This window comes from Brienomyrus brachyistius, chromosome 6 (assembly GCF_023856365.1).
Source record: "Brienomyrus brachyistius isolate T26 chromosome 6, BBRACH_0.4, whole genome shotgun sequence".
Lineage (NCBI taxonomy): Eukaryota > Metazoa > Chordata > Actinopteri > Osteoglossiformes > Mormyridae > Brienomyrus > Brienomyrus brachyistius.
Genome location: NC_064538.1, coordinates 23,705,274 through 23,727,033, shown reverse-complemented (window position 1 = coordinate 23,727,033; position 21,760 = coordinate 23,705,274). Strand labels below are relative to the sequence as shown.

Here is a 21,760-nt window from a genome sequence, read left to right as displayed (position 1 = left end):
ATTCCATTATAATTCTAATATTAGCTACATCAAAAGTGTTGGGTGGTTGTAGTAGTTTTGGTTGTAGTAACCTCCACCCCTAAGGAATAAAAAGAAAATAGAATCGTGGTGGGTCATAGTATCATGATCATTTTCTCTTTTCCTGAGTTAGTCACGTGATGCTGGGGCTTTAGCTTTTTTCTTCCTCTTTTTCGACACGCAATATTGGGTTGGACGGAAGAGAAAATAGTACAAAGGAAGCGATGTTGCAGTGTTTGGTCCTGTTATCCTGCACACTAGCCACTGGTTGGAAGGGCAGATGCCTGCCCGCTATTCACTGTGAGTTAAGCATACTTGTTTGTTAAAGTTAACAGATGGACCAGAAGCTGAGAACTCACAAGGAACACACCACTAATGAGAACGTCGTACTGCTGGCTAGTGGGTAAGAGGGCCCTACAGTTACTATGGAACACGAGAGCCCAAGACAAGATGCTGCCAGCAAATCTGAGTGCCTCCAATTGGAATTGCTGTTTTTCCCTGTTTATATAAGACATATATAACACATTTCATACTGAGGGTACATTTGAAGTAGAAAAATCACTGACAAAGCAAAGGGATGTGGTGTCACCTAATAATTGCCATTGCTTTTGCGACAGCGATCTACGTAATTAGCACAGAAAACACTCATCAGCCTCACAAGTTGCAGGCTTACTTAGTTTTAAATGAAGAAGAGTTCCATTTGCCTTTATTTGATATGTTTACTGTATGTCATGTCTTTCAGAAAATCTTTTCATTTGATTTGAATTGGTATTTCAAGAATTTTACGATGAAACAACATATTAAGGAAACTATAAACATTTGTTTTTAATATACACATTTATATACGTCTATTAATATGCATATACTCTTTCAAATAATTTGCTTTAAGATTTTCATAGTCAAAGTACGATACCAAACAAACTGATAATTATAACTTTTGCAATGTACTTGTACTATATCTCAGAAAGTATTTTGAAGAACTAGAATGAGGCATGACTATATATATTACCAGTGTTCAGTTTACAGTATTACTGATCATGAATTGTAATCACCAACATAAAATTAATTAAAAGTAAGACCCAAAAAAGCTATACTTCAGTCCTTACTGTTAAACAAAATAACAGCTAGAAAAGTAAATCTTGAAATAGTACAGAAAAAATCCCACTTACTACTCAAGAGCAGCGATCCCGAAGTATAAGACTTGAGAGGATTTTAATAAGACAGTATTATAACAAAAAAGAGAAAAAATGACACAGAGGAAGGACAAGAAAAGAAACTGCAGACCACGCCTTTTCTTGGTTTTTCAAACGTTCCTTGTCGCCCCCGAATTCTGCTTTTCTACATTTAGCAGCAATTTTAAAACATTTGAACTATATTTAATTTTAAACTCTTTATACTTGTAAAAGACAAATGCACGTAGCAAAATAAAGCAAATTATACCTAAAAACATCAAAAGTCGTTTATTTTGTTGCTATACATTTCCATCAAAGTAGCAACATTTGCCGTACATGCGAGATGGTACTCAAGTTTTCTGCAGAACACTTTCAGACTGACACAACTTGTCACAGCTATAACCACGTGTGGCAGCATGTCATACATCTCACAAGTGTTCAATAATAAGCAATTTTTCACTTCAGCAGATTTTCTAAGTTGTACTGCTTCGTGTTGCAGTGTAATGAGCAACATAGTTATGCATATTATTCCACTGTTTAGACAGGTACAGCATTTTATGCCTGTAGTATAAGAACATGTGATTCAGGTGTATTGGTGTATATTAATATACTATAATGTGAGATGGACTCTGATGGGATGGACTGGCACCTTATTCAGCGTGTTCCTTGCCTCATGTTCTGTACTGCCTGAAATAACAGCTCCAAGCTATTGAGCCTAGAGTTCATGAGTGATTATGAAAATGGATGGATACTACAAGTTGTTTGTCTGTCTAAGGAAAATATTTAAGTATCCATCCATCCATTTTCCAAACTGCTTATCCTACTGGGTCGGGGGGTCCAGAGCCTATCCTGGAAGCAATGGGTACGAGGCAGGGAACAACCCAGGATGGGGGACCAGCCCATCGCAGGGCACACTCATACACCATTCACTCACACATGCACTCCTATGGACAATTTAGCAAGTTCAACTAGCCTCAGCATGTCTTTGGACTGTGGGGAGAAACCGGAGTACCTGGAGGAAATCCCACGACGATATGGGAAGAACATGCAAACTCCACACACATGTAACCCAGGCGGAGACCTGAACCCACGTCCCAGAGGTGTGAGGCAACAGTGCTAACCACTGCGCCACCACGCGCCCCAATATTTAAACAAATCATATGAAATAAAAGCAAGGTGAAGGTACTTATGTCATGACTGGTCCCTGACTTGTCCTGTTCTATCCATTGTTTCCCGTTTGGGCAGGAGATGTTGCTGACCTTCCCATTCTTTTCTCTGTGTTTTGCACCTTTCACTATTCCTAGTGTTTCCCCTGTTCCCAGGGCCACTGCAATGTTCAGGTCTGTGCTTCCCTACTGTCATGGGTTCAACTACACTGGACATTTTCTGGACATTTCCCCCCAAATTTAGTGTGTTCACGTTTTTCGGTATTAGCTCTTGTCTTATGCCTTTGCTCTTAGATACTTAGATCCAGATCCAATTTATCCATAAAATAGAACATAAATTATGATGCTTGTAAATGGCAAAGGTAGCGTATTTTGAATGTTTGTTTTAACTTTATCTAACTGTGCACATTTTTGATTGCTTAATTGTGAAAGGAATTTGATTGCTTAATTGATTAATATCCAACTTTGTTTCAAACAATTATGAAACTGTATTTCTTTGGAGTCAGGAAAAACATTTTATGGTCCTTTTACTACTCCTTCATAGTGAATGTCATCTCATTCTCCATCATCTGCTGGTTCCATTCCACCAGCATGCAGCACAGAAATCGGCTACAGAGCACTGTGCTCTAAGATTATTGGTCTGCCCTTGAGATCTTTATCACACATCTGTGACTAGCAGACACACAGACTAGCACCCAGAATCATTAAAGACCCCTCACACCCTCTGAACTCTGCCTCTGAGTGGTTCCCCTCCAAACGCCGGCTCTGATGTCCCGGTTGCAGGACACAGAGGAGGAGGGCTACCTTTGTTCCTAAAGCTGTCCTTCATTTGAACTCCTGACACACCCCCCCCCCCCCAAAACCCACCATTATCACCTCTCACACTCCCACCTCCCCCTCCCGCTACAATCCAGACCTCCTCAGATCTGAGTTTCTCATTTTTTCTCTTTCAACATCATGCACCTTATTGCTTCTATATTTAAAGTAATTTATTATTGTTCATAGTTCATTGTGTGTCTATTGCGTGCCATCTGTTATGTCAAATGTTACAACTGTTATGTGTGTGCACTGCTCCTCTATGCCTTTTTAAATTGCCCCTCGGAAACAAATAAAGTTTTTTGAATTTGAATTAAATCCAACAAGTTATCCAGCTTGGCAAGAAATTCAGTTTTGTGATACAAACCCCTGTTCCCCGCTTAGTTCAGAGTGTCCCAGTTTAAATTACTTTATCTTTGTTCACTTACATTTAGCCCATACTACCACAAACCTGATAAGTTATTGACCAATCATGTCTTGTGTTTACATGTAGTCAGCCATTAGTGTGCCAGACTGCTGCCCCACATTCATGACAGGAACAAATATGTATGATTTTAGAGTTTATAAATGTTTTTGACTGTTAATCTTTATTCACTTGACCTGCATGAAAATGTTAGTGGAAATGAATTTAGCGGAAGCTAACTGGTCCACAAACGGTTTTCAAAGTTAGCAGAAACACTAGTCCGCTAAATAAAAAGATAGCTTTGCTAATTAGTGGATAGCGAGTTAGCAGAACCCTGCCCACCACAGACATATTGCATCCTGGGTGGGATTTTGTTTATCTACGGCTTCTGGTTTGGCTGTATTTTTATGGTAACTTTATGTATAATGGGGGTGGAATGGTGACTCTGAGACTAGGGATCTGTGCCAGCAATCGGAAGGTTGTTGGTCCGAATCCCATGAATTCCAGGAGTGATCCTATTCCGCTGAGCTCATAAGCAAGGCCATTAACCTGTAATTGGGTATGACATTACTCTACATCCAGCAGGTCCTCCAACTTTCAGGGAAAATTTGAGGGTTAGTAGTACTGTAGGATTGGCTCTCCAGCCACCAGGAAAAAAACTCCAGACTAGTGTGGTGCTGAGGTATCACCTGCCACATGGCTGCACTCAGGCTCTCATTCCTGAGGTGGTATGTCATGTGGTGGGTGGGGCAACACGCTGTAATCAACGTATACTCCTTATCATTTCAAGTATAATGTTATCTGTTAGTTCCTTAGTAATGAAACTGAGCACAGCTTCCATAAACGTCAATGTCATCATTTGAGCTGCACCAGGAACATATTCCAGTTGACGTCACTCGGTGCATCCTGGACTGAGCAACAATTAAAATTCAGTTCCTGATGTTGCACTAACATCATATTCAGCGCTTTTGTGGAGGTCGTGAGAATTGGAAAGGTACCGCCTCTGTTCATGAAGTTTGCATATGATTACGTCCAGGCCAGGTGTGGAAGTCATGAGATTTCTGGCCCTACAGTGAAGGTCCTCATAGTATTCTGCAGCCAGATCCTCTTAGCCATTTTGGACAAAGGCAGAGCTCATCGGTTGAGGTTTTTTTCCGGGAAGCCAGGGATTAACAGAAGAAAGATGGACAATTTTGGACAAAAGTGGAGCTCATTGACCATGACATGCTCCTTTTGCACAATAAAAAAGCTGAACAAAAACGATTTTATATTTAGTACATACACAAGATTCGCCACAATCAAGAACAATATTTACAAATGACAGCAGTATTTTGCCATTTATTAATACCTTGCCCACAAAACAAGGAATATTTGCAAATAAATGATTTATTTTGCCTGCTGGCTGAACTCAAGTTTTTGAATGGTTAAATGTGGTTAAACGCTGTCCTTTTCAGACATACATACAGGTATATACACAGCTGAGAGTAAAACTTCAGGTCCAAGTGCACTGCAAAGTCATTTATCTGGTGACCCTGAAGCACTTTGCAAGAGTTGTTCACTAGATCAGTGCCATTCTTTCATATGCCACCACTGAATAGACAGGACTGGACAAACGCTAGAATTTTGCAAGAATAATGCGCAACAATACACAAATCATGACAAATTAACAAAACGAGTTACCCTAAAAACATTTTATTTTTTTAAAGAACATTTAAAAGCAGACAGGAAATTCCAAGATGCATGTGTACAAAAGGTTATTTGCTCCATTGTTTCATTCAATTAAATGTTAATATCCTCATTTAAAAAAAAAAAGTTTCTCATTTAATATTTTAACATTAAGTTGTATTTGTTCCGGTTTTATACATTTACTCTTTAAAATTAAGTTCTACATTTAGCAAAAGAGGCATAACTGATACAAAGACAAGCCAGTAAAATTTCACACAGGGTTAAATATACAGTACAAGAGCAAATAAAGGGGAGAATAGACAAATCGGAGGGGGACATGGAGAAGGATGGTGGGAGAAACATTGTATTTTATACAGGGAGAGTGAGACACCCGCTCATTACAAACTAGACTCCCACATCTCGCAAAATTATCAGCCAGAAAATATTCCCAAAATCTGTGGTCCTTTCAAAATCATGACTTAAGTGTTTGTTATTCAAATTTACACCAATAAAACCCACCTCAAAGCCCACATCACAAATACCACAAATTCCAGTTACTTTAGTAGTAGTTTAATCTACAATACACAAAGCATATAAAAACGCAATTACAATTAACTGAACTGACGTGGTTTTTTATGCATTTCGTTTCAATTTTATATGGAAAGGTAAATAATATTAATATTATTAACATTGAGAATACAGAAACGGCAGGTTGCCTCAATGAACCACTGAAGTGGATAATTGTTTTAAGTTTGGTAGAATTTTCAGTTTGTTCCCTAAACGTTTTGATAATAGTAACTCGTGGAGGAGGTGGTTATTCTATAAGTGAATGGGACTGCCTGTCTTGACATACATTCACAGGGAAACTGACGGAGAGAGAGAGAGCGTGAGAGAGAGAGATAGAGACTCACTGACATTCACAAACAGGCATCCCTGTCAAGTCACTTGCCAGGGAAGTAGGGACATATCTGGTGATACACGCAGTTCCCCCAACACTGCACCTCCAACTGGAGTTGCATTTGTTTTTACCAAAATGAAAAGGGGGGAAAAAAATAAAATCAAGAATCAAAAAGACCGCCCGAGTCCAGTACGAATCTGCCTCTTTATTATTTGCGTCATATCTTTCCATTGCCGGAGACCGATTTAATTGAGCAACAGTACAAAGCTAACATCAAATATAATCTTTCCTAAAAAATGACTGCAGTGAACATTTATAAACTTGGAAACTTGGCCATGAAAATGTTACCTCCCTTTTCTTTAGAGCTTATCCCGACATGAACATCCCTTCTCTTTTGAGCAGGTTTGATAGTCTTTTCCTCCGTTTCTCCCTACAAAACCTTCTGCCCCAGGACACCGTTGCCTCCTCTCCCCACCCCTCCCAATTCTCCTTGGCCTGCTTAGATCCCCCTTCTCTCCACAACGCTCCCTCCAATCGCTGGGTTCTCTATAGCAGGAGGCAGGCACTCTTCTTGCCACGTTTCTTGGCTTGAAGTGCTGCCCTGGTTGCCATCTCGAACACTTCTCTCACACCATCATTTGCCTTGGCTGAGCACTCCAGATAGCCAAAAGCATTAATGCGGTTTGCCATATCCCGCCCCTCCTCTGGTTTTACTGGCTCCTGGATAGGGTAACAGAAAATAACAGAAACTGGTTAACGAAACATTTTGGACAGTAAAAGCTATATGATAAAACCTATTTTCAATTTTTTTACAAAACAGGATTATGGAAAAAAATTCCCATTATTCACAACATGAGTACAGAAATGAAGCAAGGTCATGCTTTGCTCACATGCAAGGATTGTTGGGTGCTGCAAGACTTGTCCCCAAAGGTCCTTTAAAAAATTTTTTTTGCCATGACTAAATGATGTTGACCAAGTGAATGTTATTTTGATTTAAATTAATTTTGTGCCGTAACACAATGTCACAAACGTCCCTGGAATGATTAGCTTTACATTTGTTTCACTGCATCAGGTACTGTAATTTTAGTACTTCGAGAAAGTATGGTACTTCAAAGTATTAGCTTTTTCACTGCCATAAAAACTGGTATCGGCGCTGAATGACATCACTGTGCAAGGTGGGGTATTTTGTGCTGAATTCATCTTTGCTGTTTAAATCATTCAGTGCTGGGTTTACAAGAAATTTATGTTGACCTCCTTTTTTACATTATAAATACCCCACTATTAAGTACAACAAAATCACAGTGATATATGAAAGTTTCCAATACCATGCTGCCCTAGTATATTATACAAAATATTTAATTTCTTGTTATGCCATCTTGATCTTGTTCTCTGAACTGTTCTTCCAACTGGATCACAAACTTTGGATCTCTTAATTTGTCCACGCCTTCATTATTACTACTTTAACTTTTTTTTTTACTTTGTTTATAGTTGTTTTCGGAGTTCAAACTTTTTTCAGGAGGGCGGCTGCATTGTGTTTCAAGAACAAGCTATTTAAATAACCAATCAACAAAAGCAAGTCACACTCCAAAGTACTTAAGTACCAAAAAACCCAATTGGTTTTCTAGGTACTGGAATGTTTGATACTGGTACTTGTCCGGAAGTCAGTGGAAAAGGGAAAGTACCAGAAGTATGGTACCTGGTGCAGCAGAAAAGTGCCCCCCCAAGAGCGTTCCTGCAAAAACAGCAGTGTGTGTGAACGTCCTGCACCGTCTGGAGTTACACAAGCTCATACCTGCTTCATCTTGGCCAGTTCCCGGCGCGTGTGATCGTCATTTCGCAGGTCTTTCTTATTGCCCACAAGTATAATTGGGACATTAGGGCAAAAGTGCTTCACCTCAGGTGTCCACTTTTCTGGTATGTTCTCTGTTACAGAATGCAGGGTGTTAGTTAAGGTGAACTCAACCCATAAGTAAAATTACTACACTACTGGCACACATACACCATAAACCATATGGACAGTTAATCTCAATACCTTAAGTACAATCCTACAGAATGGATACACATGCCTGGACTTTAATGTTAGGAAAGTGTCCTGATTTTCATTTATATTCAGGCCACCTTAAATAATTATGTTGATTAACTAGTGTAGTAACTAGCAGCTTTTTAGGCAAAATCCTGGATTTATCAAAAGAAAACATGACTGGGGGAAAACGTATATAGATCTGGAACAAATTATGAGACCACAACAAAATTTTCAGTTTCACTCATTTCTCAATTTATGGATGTGTGCCTGTGTAAATATACATTATTTCTTTTCTTTTTAAACTGCAGCCTGGCTCTTCTCTGCTTCTCATTGATTACGGGCTAGTTCTTTGCTTTATGTGTCATCAGTCCTGCTTCCAGGAGCCTGTTGTGAATTGTCCTTGCAGTGCACAGGGCCGGTGTCCTATGTGGTTTAGCTCTTTCCTTGTTCCCAGCAGAAATGATTCGGCTCAAAAGTTGTGCGATAATTAGCACAAGAAGTTACAAGGAGATGAATCAGGTGTGTTAAATGAACAAAAACCCAAAAATGAGCAGGGCTTTGGCCCCCGAGGACTGAAGTTTGACACCCCTGACTTTCCCATTTTTGAAGGTCCCTTGAGATCATCCACCAATTTATGAGGCATTGCTGGATAAGGTATGGGTCATCTCCGGCATTAGAAAGTTATTTTTGCCCTCAACCTGGCTGTTTTTTGGTCATTGCCAGTTTCTCTTGCTTTATCTTGTTCGTGTGTACTGCTGTTTTAAACTTTAAGCCTGGTAGCAGCCTGCTGCACAGTGTAGCCTTCTGACAGCAGAACCAGGATTAAACATCCAGATTTTTTTTAAATATAGGTCTCAATTTTTTTTACAGGGCTGTATTTAAGATGTATTTATGTGCTCAACATTGTGGACAAACCAGGAAAAGGAAACACCCTTTGTAAAGCAAGAAAGTGCAAACAGACTATTTTGTTGATGAAAACTATGACAAAAATTATTCGCCAACAAAGATTAATTGAAGAAATTAATGTAGTTGCACATGATAGGACAATGTTGATCTAACTGGCTTCAAATGAGTAAAGCAAGCTGTTCTGACTCAAGTATTTCTGTAAAATCTTTATATTTGTGCCAGGCTTGGTCATTGTGACCCCCTCCCTATAAAATGGATGTAAAATTATTGGAATAGCACTGGTTTTGAGAATACGGTCAAAATATCTTATTTCAAATACCTTGATAATGTAATCTCTAGAGAGTATGACAGTATGAAAAAATTGCCTGGATATTACCAAGCCTAGCCTGTACGAGCTTGCTAATATAAACATCGAAAAGGACAGAAGCATACGAGGAGAGGGAGTGACTAATCTGCAGACTTATTTTATATTATGAAATCTATTTTTAAAACTTTCTTATATCGTCTTGTTTCACAATGTGACAATTACATGCGTGCCCATTCATTGTTTGAACCACACATCTTTGAGACTGGATTGAGAAGTATGAGGCTGGAAATCTTTAAATGTGGTGTAATATTACAGACTTTGTTTTACAAAAAGAAGTAGCAAAGTTAATAGGAACTAATATGGATTTCCAAGCTAATGTTCATGACATTTTACACTAGGACAAGATGGCACTACCATTGTTGGAAAACTGTAACTTACTGACTTTTAATTCACTTTCACTGACAGTGAATATAAGGATTACAGAGTGACCCTATAAGGATTTTTAGAGTGAGAATCTGTCTTGTAAATTATGCTAACTACAGCTACAGTTTCATGTCCACTTTGAATCTATGTCTCTAGGTACTTTGCTGTGGTACAAGAATACCCTCTGGGAAAAGTTGATTGTACTGTATTTAGCCCATGAAGATGCCAGGTTTTTGAGCCATTTTAATCAATGATATACTGATGTGGCCCAGAACTGGATAGACCAGCCGCGCAAACATGGGCTAGACTCTGAGAGCAGGTATCAGCAGGAGGGGTACCGATTGGTGATAACCCACCCAAACGACACCTCATTCATGCCTTCTGTGCTCGATGGCATAACAAAACTGGAATGGCACTACATCCCTTTCCTACACTGTGGGTGAATAGGCAAAAGCAAAAACTAAATTCGCAACAAAGTCCTATTAATGTAATCTGGACCATCGACTACATTCACACTGCAATAATGGTGCCTAAAATCGAAGTTTATGAAATGCACAACAGTAACCTATAGAGAAGTAGATGCGGGCAATAAAATGAGTGTTAACGAAGCAGCCCGCATCAACCAAAAGCCATTTCGTTCTATTAATACAGCATACCTGAAGTCATCTGTCATGGCGACATGAAATTGAAAAACATAGTGGCTTGATGGCCTGGGCCAACTTGTGATCTGTTCATTTTGAGTCTCACATACCACATCCAAATATCCTGACTGCTTTGGCACAACACTGAATAATATGGCATCCCATTACAGATTACACACGTCAAAGTCTGAAGGCGAACATGTGGGCTTGCCCCCGGTAACTGCACTCTCACTGGCCCTGTATGAAAAGTTCTTTTCCTTTTTTCATTTCAGGTATACTGTATTTGGTAGAGCTGATGGAAGTACAAGTACTATGACAACAAAATACAGTTTGCCATCAAATCTGAACATGTAAACTGGTGCAAAAAAAAAGCTAGAAACAGCTCTACAATATATACGTGATAAGTGCTCTTAGCTCCAAGTGACATTTTATCATGCCTCTACATCACACCGCTCAAGATTCCTCCTTTTTTATGCTGGTGTTAATCGGACTTCACAACCACAAAGGCTTTATTTTGCATATTATATGAGTATGTAGTTCATTTACACAGACCATTTATGGTTATTTGTGGGTGACAGCAGGGCAGGACCTCAGACTCGTACGCATTTGCACATTTACAAGTACGTGTGTATGTTTTGTACGTATGCGCTCTTTTCATGCATATCCATTTCTTCTTTCAAGATGAAGTGTGCGCGGCGTTTGACAAACGAGGCCCCAAGGATTTTGCTTTTGGACTCTGCTAAACCTCAACCATTGATGACATAACCACTCGACTGACTTACCCAAACTGTCTGGACTGTCTATAGAAAAACACATGAGGATGACATCTGTATCAGGGTAAGAAAGGGGCCTCAGTCTGTCATAGTCCTCTTGTCCAGCTGTATCCCAAAGAGCAAGCTCCACCTGAGAAAAAGAAATTAAACCAATGTCCTTTGTGTCCCCTTTAAAATGCTCTGCCATTTGTAATAACTCAAAGTTGATATTGAAATACACCAACATTTCAAAAGAAGCAGTACTGATCAAACTGTGTAATCAAATTCTTATTTCTTTTATAATTTCCGCTTAACTTTATGCATAACTTACATCTGTAACTGAATTATGGTGGTTACGTATTTGCTATTCCAAAAGGATGCATGTCAAAATAGTTAAATAATGAATTTATCATATGGTAACTTTAGAGTAACATGCAACATAAACAAAAACTAGTGTAGACTATTGATTTGAACCATTTGAACATAAATGCAGTTAAGAGAGTTAATCTATTTCTAAATAGTACTTTTCGTCAAGACAAATTAGTACCGGGGGTGGTTTGACGCTCAGTGAGTTAGGATGCTGAGCCTGTAACTGGAAGGTTGCCGGTTTAAATCCCAGGGTCAAAAGAGTGATTTTACCCTGGATTAAGGCCCTAAAACCCTCATGGGTCCAGGGACTGCCTGACTATGCCTTCTCAATTTTATGCTACTATAGATAAAAACATATGCTAAAAAAATGTAAATGTAGTCCTCATGAACTGCACAGCGTCTTGAGGATTAGCACCGTTAAGATCTTTAGTTCTTGCCTAACTAACACAGCTTTTGATTTCCATTAAATTCAAATTGGTTGTCAGCAATATAAATAAATTCTATTGATGGGTTCTACTACAATATCACAGAACTTATGGTAAACTGGCTGAGTGTAAAGATGCTATTGACTGTGAATTTCAATCCTCACCTGTTTACTATCGACCTCAATGTCGGCAACGTAGTTCTCAAAAACGGTGGGAACGTACACCTCAGGGAACTGGTCTTTGCTAAAAAGTATGAGGAGACAGGTCTTCCCACAGGCTCCATCCCCAACAATCACCAGCTTTTTACGGATGGCTGCCATCTGGAATTACAGCACAACATCCCAGTTAAAAACCATGCAGTGGGATATTATACAACACATGCAATATCAAAAAACACAACTGAGAGCAGCTGTACAACCTGGCTGAGTTCTCTTTGTGAAAGGGATATTACACAGAGTAACTGGTTTTTCCTCATTTTGTTGTCACACACACACACAGACACACTTTTCAGTTCTGATACAATTCTGATAAACAACTGCTGAAACTGATACAGATCCCAACATAAAAGCTCTTACAGCTTTTATACTTCATATTAATATTTTTGATCTAGTAAAAACAAATGAAAAAAAAAATGTATGCCAAAAAAAATTAGACTTCTAGCTCTGAGGCTAGGGATCTGAGTCAGCAACTGGAAGGTCGCTGGTTAAAATCCTATGAATGCCCAGAGTGATTCTACTCCATAAGACCCTTGAGCAAGACCCTTAACCTGCAATTGCTTCATCCTGAGTATGAGATCCTCCAATTTACAAGGAATAATTTGGGGATTGGTGGCAGGATTGGAACTCCAACCACCAGGAAAAACACCTCACACTGGTCCATTAGGACTAGCATGGTGCTGAGGTATCACCCACCACCTGGCTGCACTCAGGTTCTCATCCCTGAGGTGGTTTGTCGTATGGTGGGAGCAGTAACGCACTGTAATCAGTACATGCTCCTTACCTTCTAGAAACATACATAACGTACGGTCCAATCTCATTTGTACATCTTGTTTTAAGCATTTTTGAAGCATTTCAGTTCAATTTGAATATCATTCAAATTGCTGTGCTTCTAGTTGCTGTTTCAAGCATAAAATACAGATAGTCACCCTCAGACTATTGATCCAGAGCCCCTGAAGCACTTTGCATGACTTGTCTTAAGGCAATGCAAATGAAAATATTACAACAAGCTACAACTGCACACTCTCCCCAACGTGACATGATGAGATTCCCCCATGATATGTTACGCAGAGCTCTCCAAGATAAATTTTGCTGACCAGCTACCAGACTACAAATAAAATTGGCCAAGCAGTGAGGCTAGCGATGAAAAAACATTATCAACTTTATTACAGAATATTCAGAAAATCATCTCATGCCACACAGTATTATATTCACTGACCTGTACAACATTCCTATAAGGTTTGCAAAAAGACACACAGAATACATTTAGATAGCTGGGGAAGATCATCAGCTGCAGATTTTCATCCATGTAATGTTGTTTTAAAGCAGTAATAAGATTCAACAAAGATCAAATACAGTAAATAGTGTACAGTAAAATGCAGTTAAAACGGAATTCAAGGGACCTGGCAAAACAGTCTATTATATTCAGAGTTGCTGTATGGCCAGAACACAACTAAAGGACACCATTTACTCATGCCACACCCCAGCAGACATTATTATATTATACGTGTAGTAATCTAACTTTACCTGATCAGATGTGTGACTATAAATAATCCCGACTACGTATCTGTGTTGGATATCACCGGCACGCCACGCACCATGTAGGCGGAGCCTGCATGTCCATTATAGCCGAACAGAACTACAGCTAAAAGCAGCCAATATTTCATCAACTCCATATCTTTACCATTACCACGTCTGTAAAGGCTGAAAAAATCTGTTAGAACCTTCTTTAGCAATCACACTAAAAAGATTAAATGTCTGTAACTACATTTTTTTGCTCTCTATGTGACGCTGCTTCAGTTGCTCATTGACTGATTGTCCAATGCAACCATCTCCATTATTTCAGTTGTGTCTTCAGCTCTGGTGCCGCTAACATCGAAAACTGTTTAAATACAGACTGGCAATATCAACCAAGACATATTAAAATAATGCACATATCTTGATATTTACATAATATCAGCCGATACCAATATTTAACCAATATACTGTGCATCTCTACTGTCAATATTAGCTTGAATTAAGTCACAACTGGAATCGGGCCATTCCATTATTATATGCATTCCATAAGCAATTCACATACACTAAGCATTTGATTAACAGAAACGCAGTTTAAAAATAAGGTCACTCAGCATCTGCAGGAAACTGATTCTGCACCCATAGGTCTTGGCAGACAACCACATATACCTTAATACTAGTTCCAGTACGCATTAGATCGCCTAATATTATACGGGAACAGAATAGTATAACAATTCTAAAACACAACGCTAACATGTACCGAAAGTAACCAACGGGATTTATTAGCATACTGTGCCTTCATGCAGTTTACTTTTCCAAGAATGGCACAAGTTACTGCTAACATTTCTAGACTGAATCCAATTCACTGAATGTTTTTTTAAAAAGCGCTACGTGTGTGTTGCGCTACCGCAAATGTGTACGTTTAATATGTAGAGGATATTTTACAAAATACAAATATTTATGCAAACATGTTCATGGCACGGCGTATTATTTTACTAAACGGACAATATAAAGTATTAGAACTTGTTAGCAATGCAGTAGCAAATATGTGCTTAAGATAATGACATTTAAACATATAAGTTTATACATCGTTTACTTACGACAAAGAAGTGTGACCTAGTCCTCTCCCAGGCTTATGCGAACTGCTGCCTAACAAACCACACTTTTAAGTTAAATTAAAAATCCGTGTAGTGGGCCAAAAAAACATTCAAACTTAATGGTTCCCAGCAACAGTACAGTATTACATATAGGACACGCTCAGCCTTTAAGAAGTTCGTTTTTTTTCTTTTTATATCGAAGATTAGGAAGACAACAAGCTAACCGGCTATTCAGTTAGCTCCACATGCGGAAGTCAGGCCTGACCGGAAGGCGAAAGACCAGAGAAACTAAACCATAAACATGATATATATACACACACACAGAACAAAACGTTTACATTTTTCCAAACCTGTTTGTCTGATTAGTTAATTTTTTTAAAGAATTTTAAAGTGTTTTTAGGAGCCAAAAACAATTCAGAAGGCTAGCTTGCAGTTGGCAGAGCCCACGCAGCGCGCCGCACCCAAAAAACCGCTTCAGACACCTTTTCCCCTTTCAACTAGATCGCAGACTACATTTGTACATTTAAATATGCGTTACAGTCGAAATAAATAAAACCACAAAATTTACCTAGTCAAACTGTTTCCCAGGCGATTGGAAATAATTCATAAAGCTTCATCTTTAACGTCACAATCTAGGCAGCAGTCACTACAGCTTGTTAGTAAATTTCAGCTCGAAACACGGAATAACACCATAGTTAGTCTTTATAGCTCACTAACCGATTATCGTATTAAAGTATAACCAGGACTTAGCATAATGGAGAGAAAACGAGCGCTATTTGTTGCCAGGCAGGCAATGTTTTTCATATCCTAGCCAACGTAAAAAATGTCAGATCGGAAATTATCAGATGGAAAATATAAACCTTTTTAGCCGGGCAGTGAACTGGTTTGCTAACTTGGGTTTAAAAGCCGTTTTTAGGCGTTGTTTTAGCAAAACGCAGATTTAAAATGTACAGTCTCACACACATAAATATGACTTCTGAATGCGTATATCAATGTGAAAAAGAATTAACCACCACTTAATGTCAGTGCCATACACTGAGTAATCTGGACAATTTGTAAACAGCAGAGCGCAAGATTGGAGGCCACACAAGCCGACACCCAATGACACACGCCTGACTACACACTTATCTAACGCTGGCTGGTCAGAGTAATCAAATCCGAGTTTAGCAGGAATGCAAATATTACCAGACAAGATCCTGGGATGTCACTACGGCCACTTATGAACACCAACAAGGAACTTTGTATTCACTTGTTGTCCGTTCGTTTCCGTCGCCCAGAACTAGCTAACTCCCATGGCCAGTTAAGACTAACAGAGTTAATTTTGTTGACTCGGTGTATTTATTTCGCAAATGATTCACGTTTTCGAAATTGAGGTTTATTAAACCACATGCGAATGTACCCCGGTTTAGACTGCCGTTGAATTGTACCAAATTTAGACCCATTTACCGTTTGTGGCTCGGGTGTCTTCGCTCGCCTTTCTTTTCCTGTCTGACCCTGAAGCCCCTCCCCCAGAGCGCTGCCACGCCGTAACACCAAGTTATTCCACGGCAACCGGACCAATAGCAGACCTGCCTGGTATGAATGACGGGCCGGTAAGCCAATCGCAAGAGGAATCGAACAATATTAATTCGATGGCAAAGACATCACACAATTACTGGGAGGAAGCGTGACGGCCGGTGTTACCATACCCGCTTTTAAGAAGTTAATTTGGCCTGAAATTGCTGCCCATATATTGGGAATTCTCAAAAGTTTAGGTATTGCAGTTTGGTTACTTGTTATAGCCCACTCAATCAGATGTATGACTAAGTAGAATAGTAACAAACACAAAAGTTTAGTTTTCATGAGAGTGTTTCTTTATCAGATGCTTGGAGTGTGGCAACATAAAGCACAGGGCTGGGGCAGGGAATGATATAGTTCTTCAGGGTGGGGGACACTCCATTACAAGGCACATGCATCAGACACCGTGCAGAACATGCAAACTCCACTTACACAGAGTGGAGCTGGAATTCAAACCTTCTGGGGGTGTGAGGTAACATTGCTGACCACGAACTTATTTACCCATAAAACCAATGCATAGTGGCTTTCATAAGATAAGAAAGAGGAAATGACATTATATGTATTTAATGTATATGTATTTATATGTAATTAAAAGCACTTAAAGCTTCTCTTATTAAACATTGTTATTTGTTGATTTTTCTGCTTATTTTTGTCTGTTAAGCATACCATATCCTTGCCTAGCCTTAACATGATGTTGAATGGCAGGGGGGAGCTTAGTGAATTTGGCAAAAATGCCAATGGATGGAAGTGGTGAGGCAGAGACTGGTGACACAAGTGGTTTGTAAACCTGGCTTGTGCACAGCAAGCTGCCGAGTATGTTTGTTTTTTTTTTTTAGTCCGTAATGGCCTGCATGCCGGCCTGCTGGGGAAGTGCCATTAGCTCAGGCGATTGCAAAGACTTCAACAAACTCGTCAGGAAGTCCAGCTCCATCATAGGACTGACCTTGGAGCCACTGGAGGCAGAAGCAGAGAAGAGGATGTTAGGAAAATTGGACATTATTGCTCCAGGGGGTAACTTCAGGAGGGGGGCACATTAGCCAATGGCTCATTCCACCACAGTGTTAAAAAGCTGTACTAAGGGTTGTTCCTTCCTGCCGCCATGAGACACTAAAATATCTCCTACGGAATCATTCCCCATCTACAGCCACAATATGTCACGAGGCATCCCGTCATTTAATTATACAAATCCAGTGCTATCTGCTAGCTCTATTACCATCACTAATTCATTATATTTCTGTACTATTACAATGTTCTGTTTTTCCAAGATATTCCATTTGGGTCCTGTGTACCTTTTAACTATTAGTTTGCCCTGTGCGTACTCTCTTTGTACTTTGTTTTTCACTTGGCATATATGTGTCTTTGCCTGTGCTCTATGTTCTTGCTTGTAGGAACTAGAATTTCCTCCTGGGAATCAATAACGTGAATCTTAGCAATAATCATAAAGGCTGTTGATTTTGGTGTTTAAATTGGGGGTATTCAGGACTGAGCAGGTAGATTGTGCACCAGCATTTTTTTTTTGGCCAGTGCATATATGCCGGGGTGCAGAGGAGGAAGAGTGGAATTGTAACAGGACACGGTTCACTGCTGCATATTCAGTTTATAATGACAAACAAAACAAGTAGATTTTATTGCCAGCTTTATACTTAAAGCTCACATCATTTATTGCCGAAAGTTCATGACAGAAGGTAATGACCATGGTCACAAGGATATAGGCAGCCATTTTAGAGTGAAATGCACGATATAATGTGAGAAGGTTAACCCCTAAGTTTTATCAGATGTATAAAGCTAATTTTGTGGGTGAAATAAGCAAAATCTTGAAAGATTTCCTGGCTAGGCCATGTTTTTTTTTTTTTTTTGTCACAATAGTATTAAGTTTTACAACAGCATACGTAAATACATCAGGGGAGTGACACAGACCAGAATACATGGTGGAAAAGAAAAAGGAGCAACAAAAAATAAGGGACCAAAAAAGTACAAAAAGAAAGAAAACGGTCCACAGTGTCATGACCTGCTCGTCTGCTCCTCCTGTGTACCACGCCCCCTGCTTACCCACGTGTGTTTCCCGGATCGTACCCAGCTGTGTCCGTTTACTTTCAATCAGTCTTGTGTATTTAAGTCCTGGTCTCCCCAGTTTTCCTTGTCTGTCATTGATGTCTGTTGCCATCCTGTGTTCCCTGCCCCGGATTTCATTATTGAAACCCCGTTTACCCCATCTTCAGCCTGCTTGCCTGTTCCTGCTCCCTCACCCGCCTGCACACTCACCGAGCAATTGCGAGCTCCCGTGACACACAGTAGTTTTACTACACACAGTAGTAATTTACCACACAATATCCATTATACGGGCATTGTCAACCGTTCCACCTATGAATTAAAGGGCTGCCACACCAAATCAAATTTTCCTAAGGATCCAGTGTATTTCTCATTTTTTCAATCTTAAGAAAACACATAATTTCATAGATCCACTTGTCAAAGGGAGGGGGCGTTCCTCCAATTTAAGAGAATGAGAGAAGAGTAGGATATGCTATTTAATTGTGCTTTTTTTGTAGGACAAGCTTCTGTGATGGTACACCAAAAAGTCCCAATAGAGGACAGGGTTCAATTGTTAAACCAGTGACTTCTGAATAACCTTCAAATATAAAGGACAAGAATGCTGTTTGACTTGGACATGACCAAAATGCGTGATAAAGACTGGCAGGAGCTTCTTGCATCTCTTGCAAGTAGGACAAAACCTAGGGAAAATTTTGGAAATTTTGACCTTAGACAGTGTGCAATTTTGAAACGAATAAGACCATGTCTCACACAAATAGATGAAGAATGAATTATTCTAATAAATTCTTTTATTATAGGGCACTAAGCCTCAGTTATGTCTGTCTCCAAATCACACTCCTGGTTTTCCTTTATTGTTGGGAGTGACGTGCCTTCCAAATTATATATAACTGTATAAAGCCTTAATATTCTCCTGCCCTCTGGATTGGTTCCTAGGATTGAATCAAGAGAGGTTTCTGGTAGCAAGGAAAGAAGTCAAGTAAATGAATTCTGTAAAAAAAATGTCTGTTTCGTGAGTATAAAAAGAAATGATGTGGCGGTAGAGTAACCTGGTCAAATGACATGAAAATGTCTTTATACAGCATCTTAGTATTCAAAATTCCCTTTTTGAACCACTGATCAAATGTATTATCCAAGTTGGAAGACATTGAGACTAGTGTTTCCTAAATGAAGACTAGGGCCCCTATTGACAAAGCATTTAATTTTACTGCTAATTGCACTCCTAACTGTACATTCACACCACGGGCGGCGAGAGCGTCAAAGCGACCAGAAATCATTCATTCTCTATGGGAGGGCACATCCGGAGGTGGCAAGAGCAGCACGTCACGGTTTGGGTGGTGAGAGCGTCAAAATGAAGTTGTAGCTCAGTCAAAAATGCAAACTATTTCCCTTAAAAAAGTGTGATGTAAACATAATGTGCAATTAAATTTGTTAAATATGTTGTGACTTATCTGGACATTAAGATCTCTAAGACAGCGCAAGAAATGTATGATGTAAATTACAATCCAAAAATTCACAATATAAAAAAAGATTAAATGTTTGGTTATCCAGAGATTTATCTATTCAAAGAAGATTCCTTCTGAGTAAAGCAGGATTAGCAAGCTTTTCATGCCTTTTCTTCATTGGCAGCACCTCACTCTGTTATTGAAAAGCTAGATAAGATGCTGTTTAACTTTATATGGAAGAACAAGTCTCATAAAATAAGGAAGGATGTGCTGAAAAATAAGATTGCAGAGCGTTAGAGTTAATGCTCTGAACTTCACGTTAAACCAAACTATTAAAATTTGCCTGAGCTACTAGTTAAGTTCTCGTCAAACGAGCTTGATGGGCCGAATGGCCTCCTCTCGTTTGTAAATTTCTTATGTTCTTATGTAAATGAGGGAGAAGTGCGTTTACCTTCATAATTCTTGTTGACACACTTTGACAGACATAATATCACCAGTATGAAGATCATTTAAACATCATTTTCTCAGAGTGCCAAAACATTTTGCCTAGTACTGTATATATGTTTTTATTGGGGTCCAAGTGAACAGTAATGCCATTTATCTGGGGACATAATAGTCTAAAGAAAATATAATTACATGCCTACCTTATGCACTCTCCCCACAACTTCAAAAAAGGTGCCATGATTGAATTCTCCCACAATAAATTTCGGCAAAATCCCCACCATATATTTCATTGACCAGCTACATCGCTGCTACAAATAGAATTTCTAGAATGGGGAGGTTTGTGACTAAACAAACAATATAAACTTTATTATAGAACATTGATAAAGTCATCTAGCGTCCTAGTGTCATGACCTGCGCGTCCAGTCCTCGTGTGTTCCACGCCCCCTGATCACCCACGTGTGCTTCCCCGATTGTGCCCAGTTTGTGTATTTAGTCCGCGTCTGAGTCCGTATTCCCCAGACTAGTCTTTAATGTTCGTCGCCGTCTGCCCTGTCTTTCCCGAATAAATCCCGTTTTCCTGCATCCTGCCCACCTACCTCGTCGTTCCCCGCTTCCTGCCTGTTCACCGATCGGCGATCACAAACACCTAGTGGTTTAAAATTACTCACCTGTACAAAGATACATGAGAAATGTTCAGACGGCAGGTCTGTATACACTGATGTATACTAGAGGGGATGGGGGAACGTGTACCACCCAATATCTCATTTGGCTTCATTCGTCCCTCTAAAAAAAATAAAACTTTATCTATAAATGACTGTGTCCCATCTGATCTGAACTATGTTTTTGCTCTTTGCTGCCCTCTGCTGGCAGTTCCAATTCTGGATCTAATCACAAGTACATTTTTAGGTTTTGGTTCAATTTTGGAGCGATTTTCATCCATATAATGTTTTTGTGAATTGGTAATAAGATCCACCAAGATCAAATAGAGTAAATAGTGTAAATAATGACACATAGATTGATCCTCTTCACAAGGACAAGCCTCTAATCATTTCTTTCTTTTGTTTGCAGTCACTGAGCATGGTACCAATATTTGAGTTTTGGTGCAATTTGTGCACAATTTGCACAGATGCAGATCTTCATGAATACAATGAACCTGCAAAGTTTGGAAAAGATGGACAGATAGATTTTGAGTTATCATGTTGACAAGATCAAGTGTCTTAGCTGACCTTCTCTTTGCTATCACTGTGTGGCACTGTCCAGATCAGTCCAGATCATCAACCTTACAACATGTCTGCCATGGTTGAAAAAGACATCAAATGGTTTTTGAGTTATTGCATTAACTGGATCAGATGTCTAAATCTGCCCTTTTTTCTATCAGTATGTGGCGCTACTTCAGTTTTGGAGCAATCACTTCCAGTTTATCGTCCCTACATTGTGCTTGCAAAGTGTGAAAAACA

General features: G+C 39.3%; 1 protein-coding gene across 3 annotated transcripts; it reads right to left on the bottom strand.

Moving 5' to 3' along the window:
* Positions 1–5,251: 5,251 nt before the first annotated feature.
* On the bottom strand, positions 5,252–16,325 carry LOC125745336 (rho-related GTP-binding protein RhoA-C-like). Of its 3 annotated transcripts, none has more exons than XM_049018092.1 (5): positions 16,258–16,325; positions 12,149–12,304; positions 11,221–11,341; positions 7,931–8,061; positions 5,252–6,858 (listed from the first exon to the last, which is right to left on the bottom strand). In XM_049018092.1, exons 2-5 carry the CDS (start codon positions 12,302–12,304, stop codon positions 6,685–6,687), a joined length of 582 nt encoding a protein of 193 aa, XP_048874049.1. In that variant the 5' UTR covers positions 16,258–16,325; the 3' UTR covers positions 5,252–6,684. The 3 variants fall into 3 exon arrangements, with proteins under 3 accessions (XP_048874049.1, XP_048874048.1, XP_048874050.1); XM_049018091.1 differs by lacking the exon at positions 16,258–16,325 and adding an exon at positions 15,997–16,244; XM_049018093.1 differs by lacking the exon at positions 16,258–16,325 and adding an exon at positions 14,815–15,063.
* Positions 16,326–21,760: the final 5,435 nt, after the last annotated feature.

Coding starts and splice junctions, on each gene's coding strand:
- LOC125745336 (XM_049018092.1), bottom strand. CDS start 12,304: ATGGCAGCCATCCGTAAAAAGCTGGTGATTGTTGGGGATGGAGCCTGT. Junction 11,342..12,148: donor TTGAGGTCGATAGTAAACAG/GTGAGGATTGAA, acceptor TCTTTTTCTCAG/GTGGAGCTTGCTCTTTGGGA. Junction 6,859..7,930: donor AACTGGCCAAGATGAAGCAG/GTATGAGCTTGT, acceptor TACCCTATCCAG/GAGCCAGTAAAACCAGAGGA.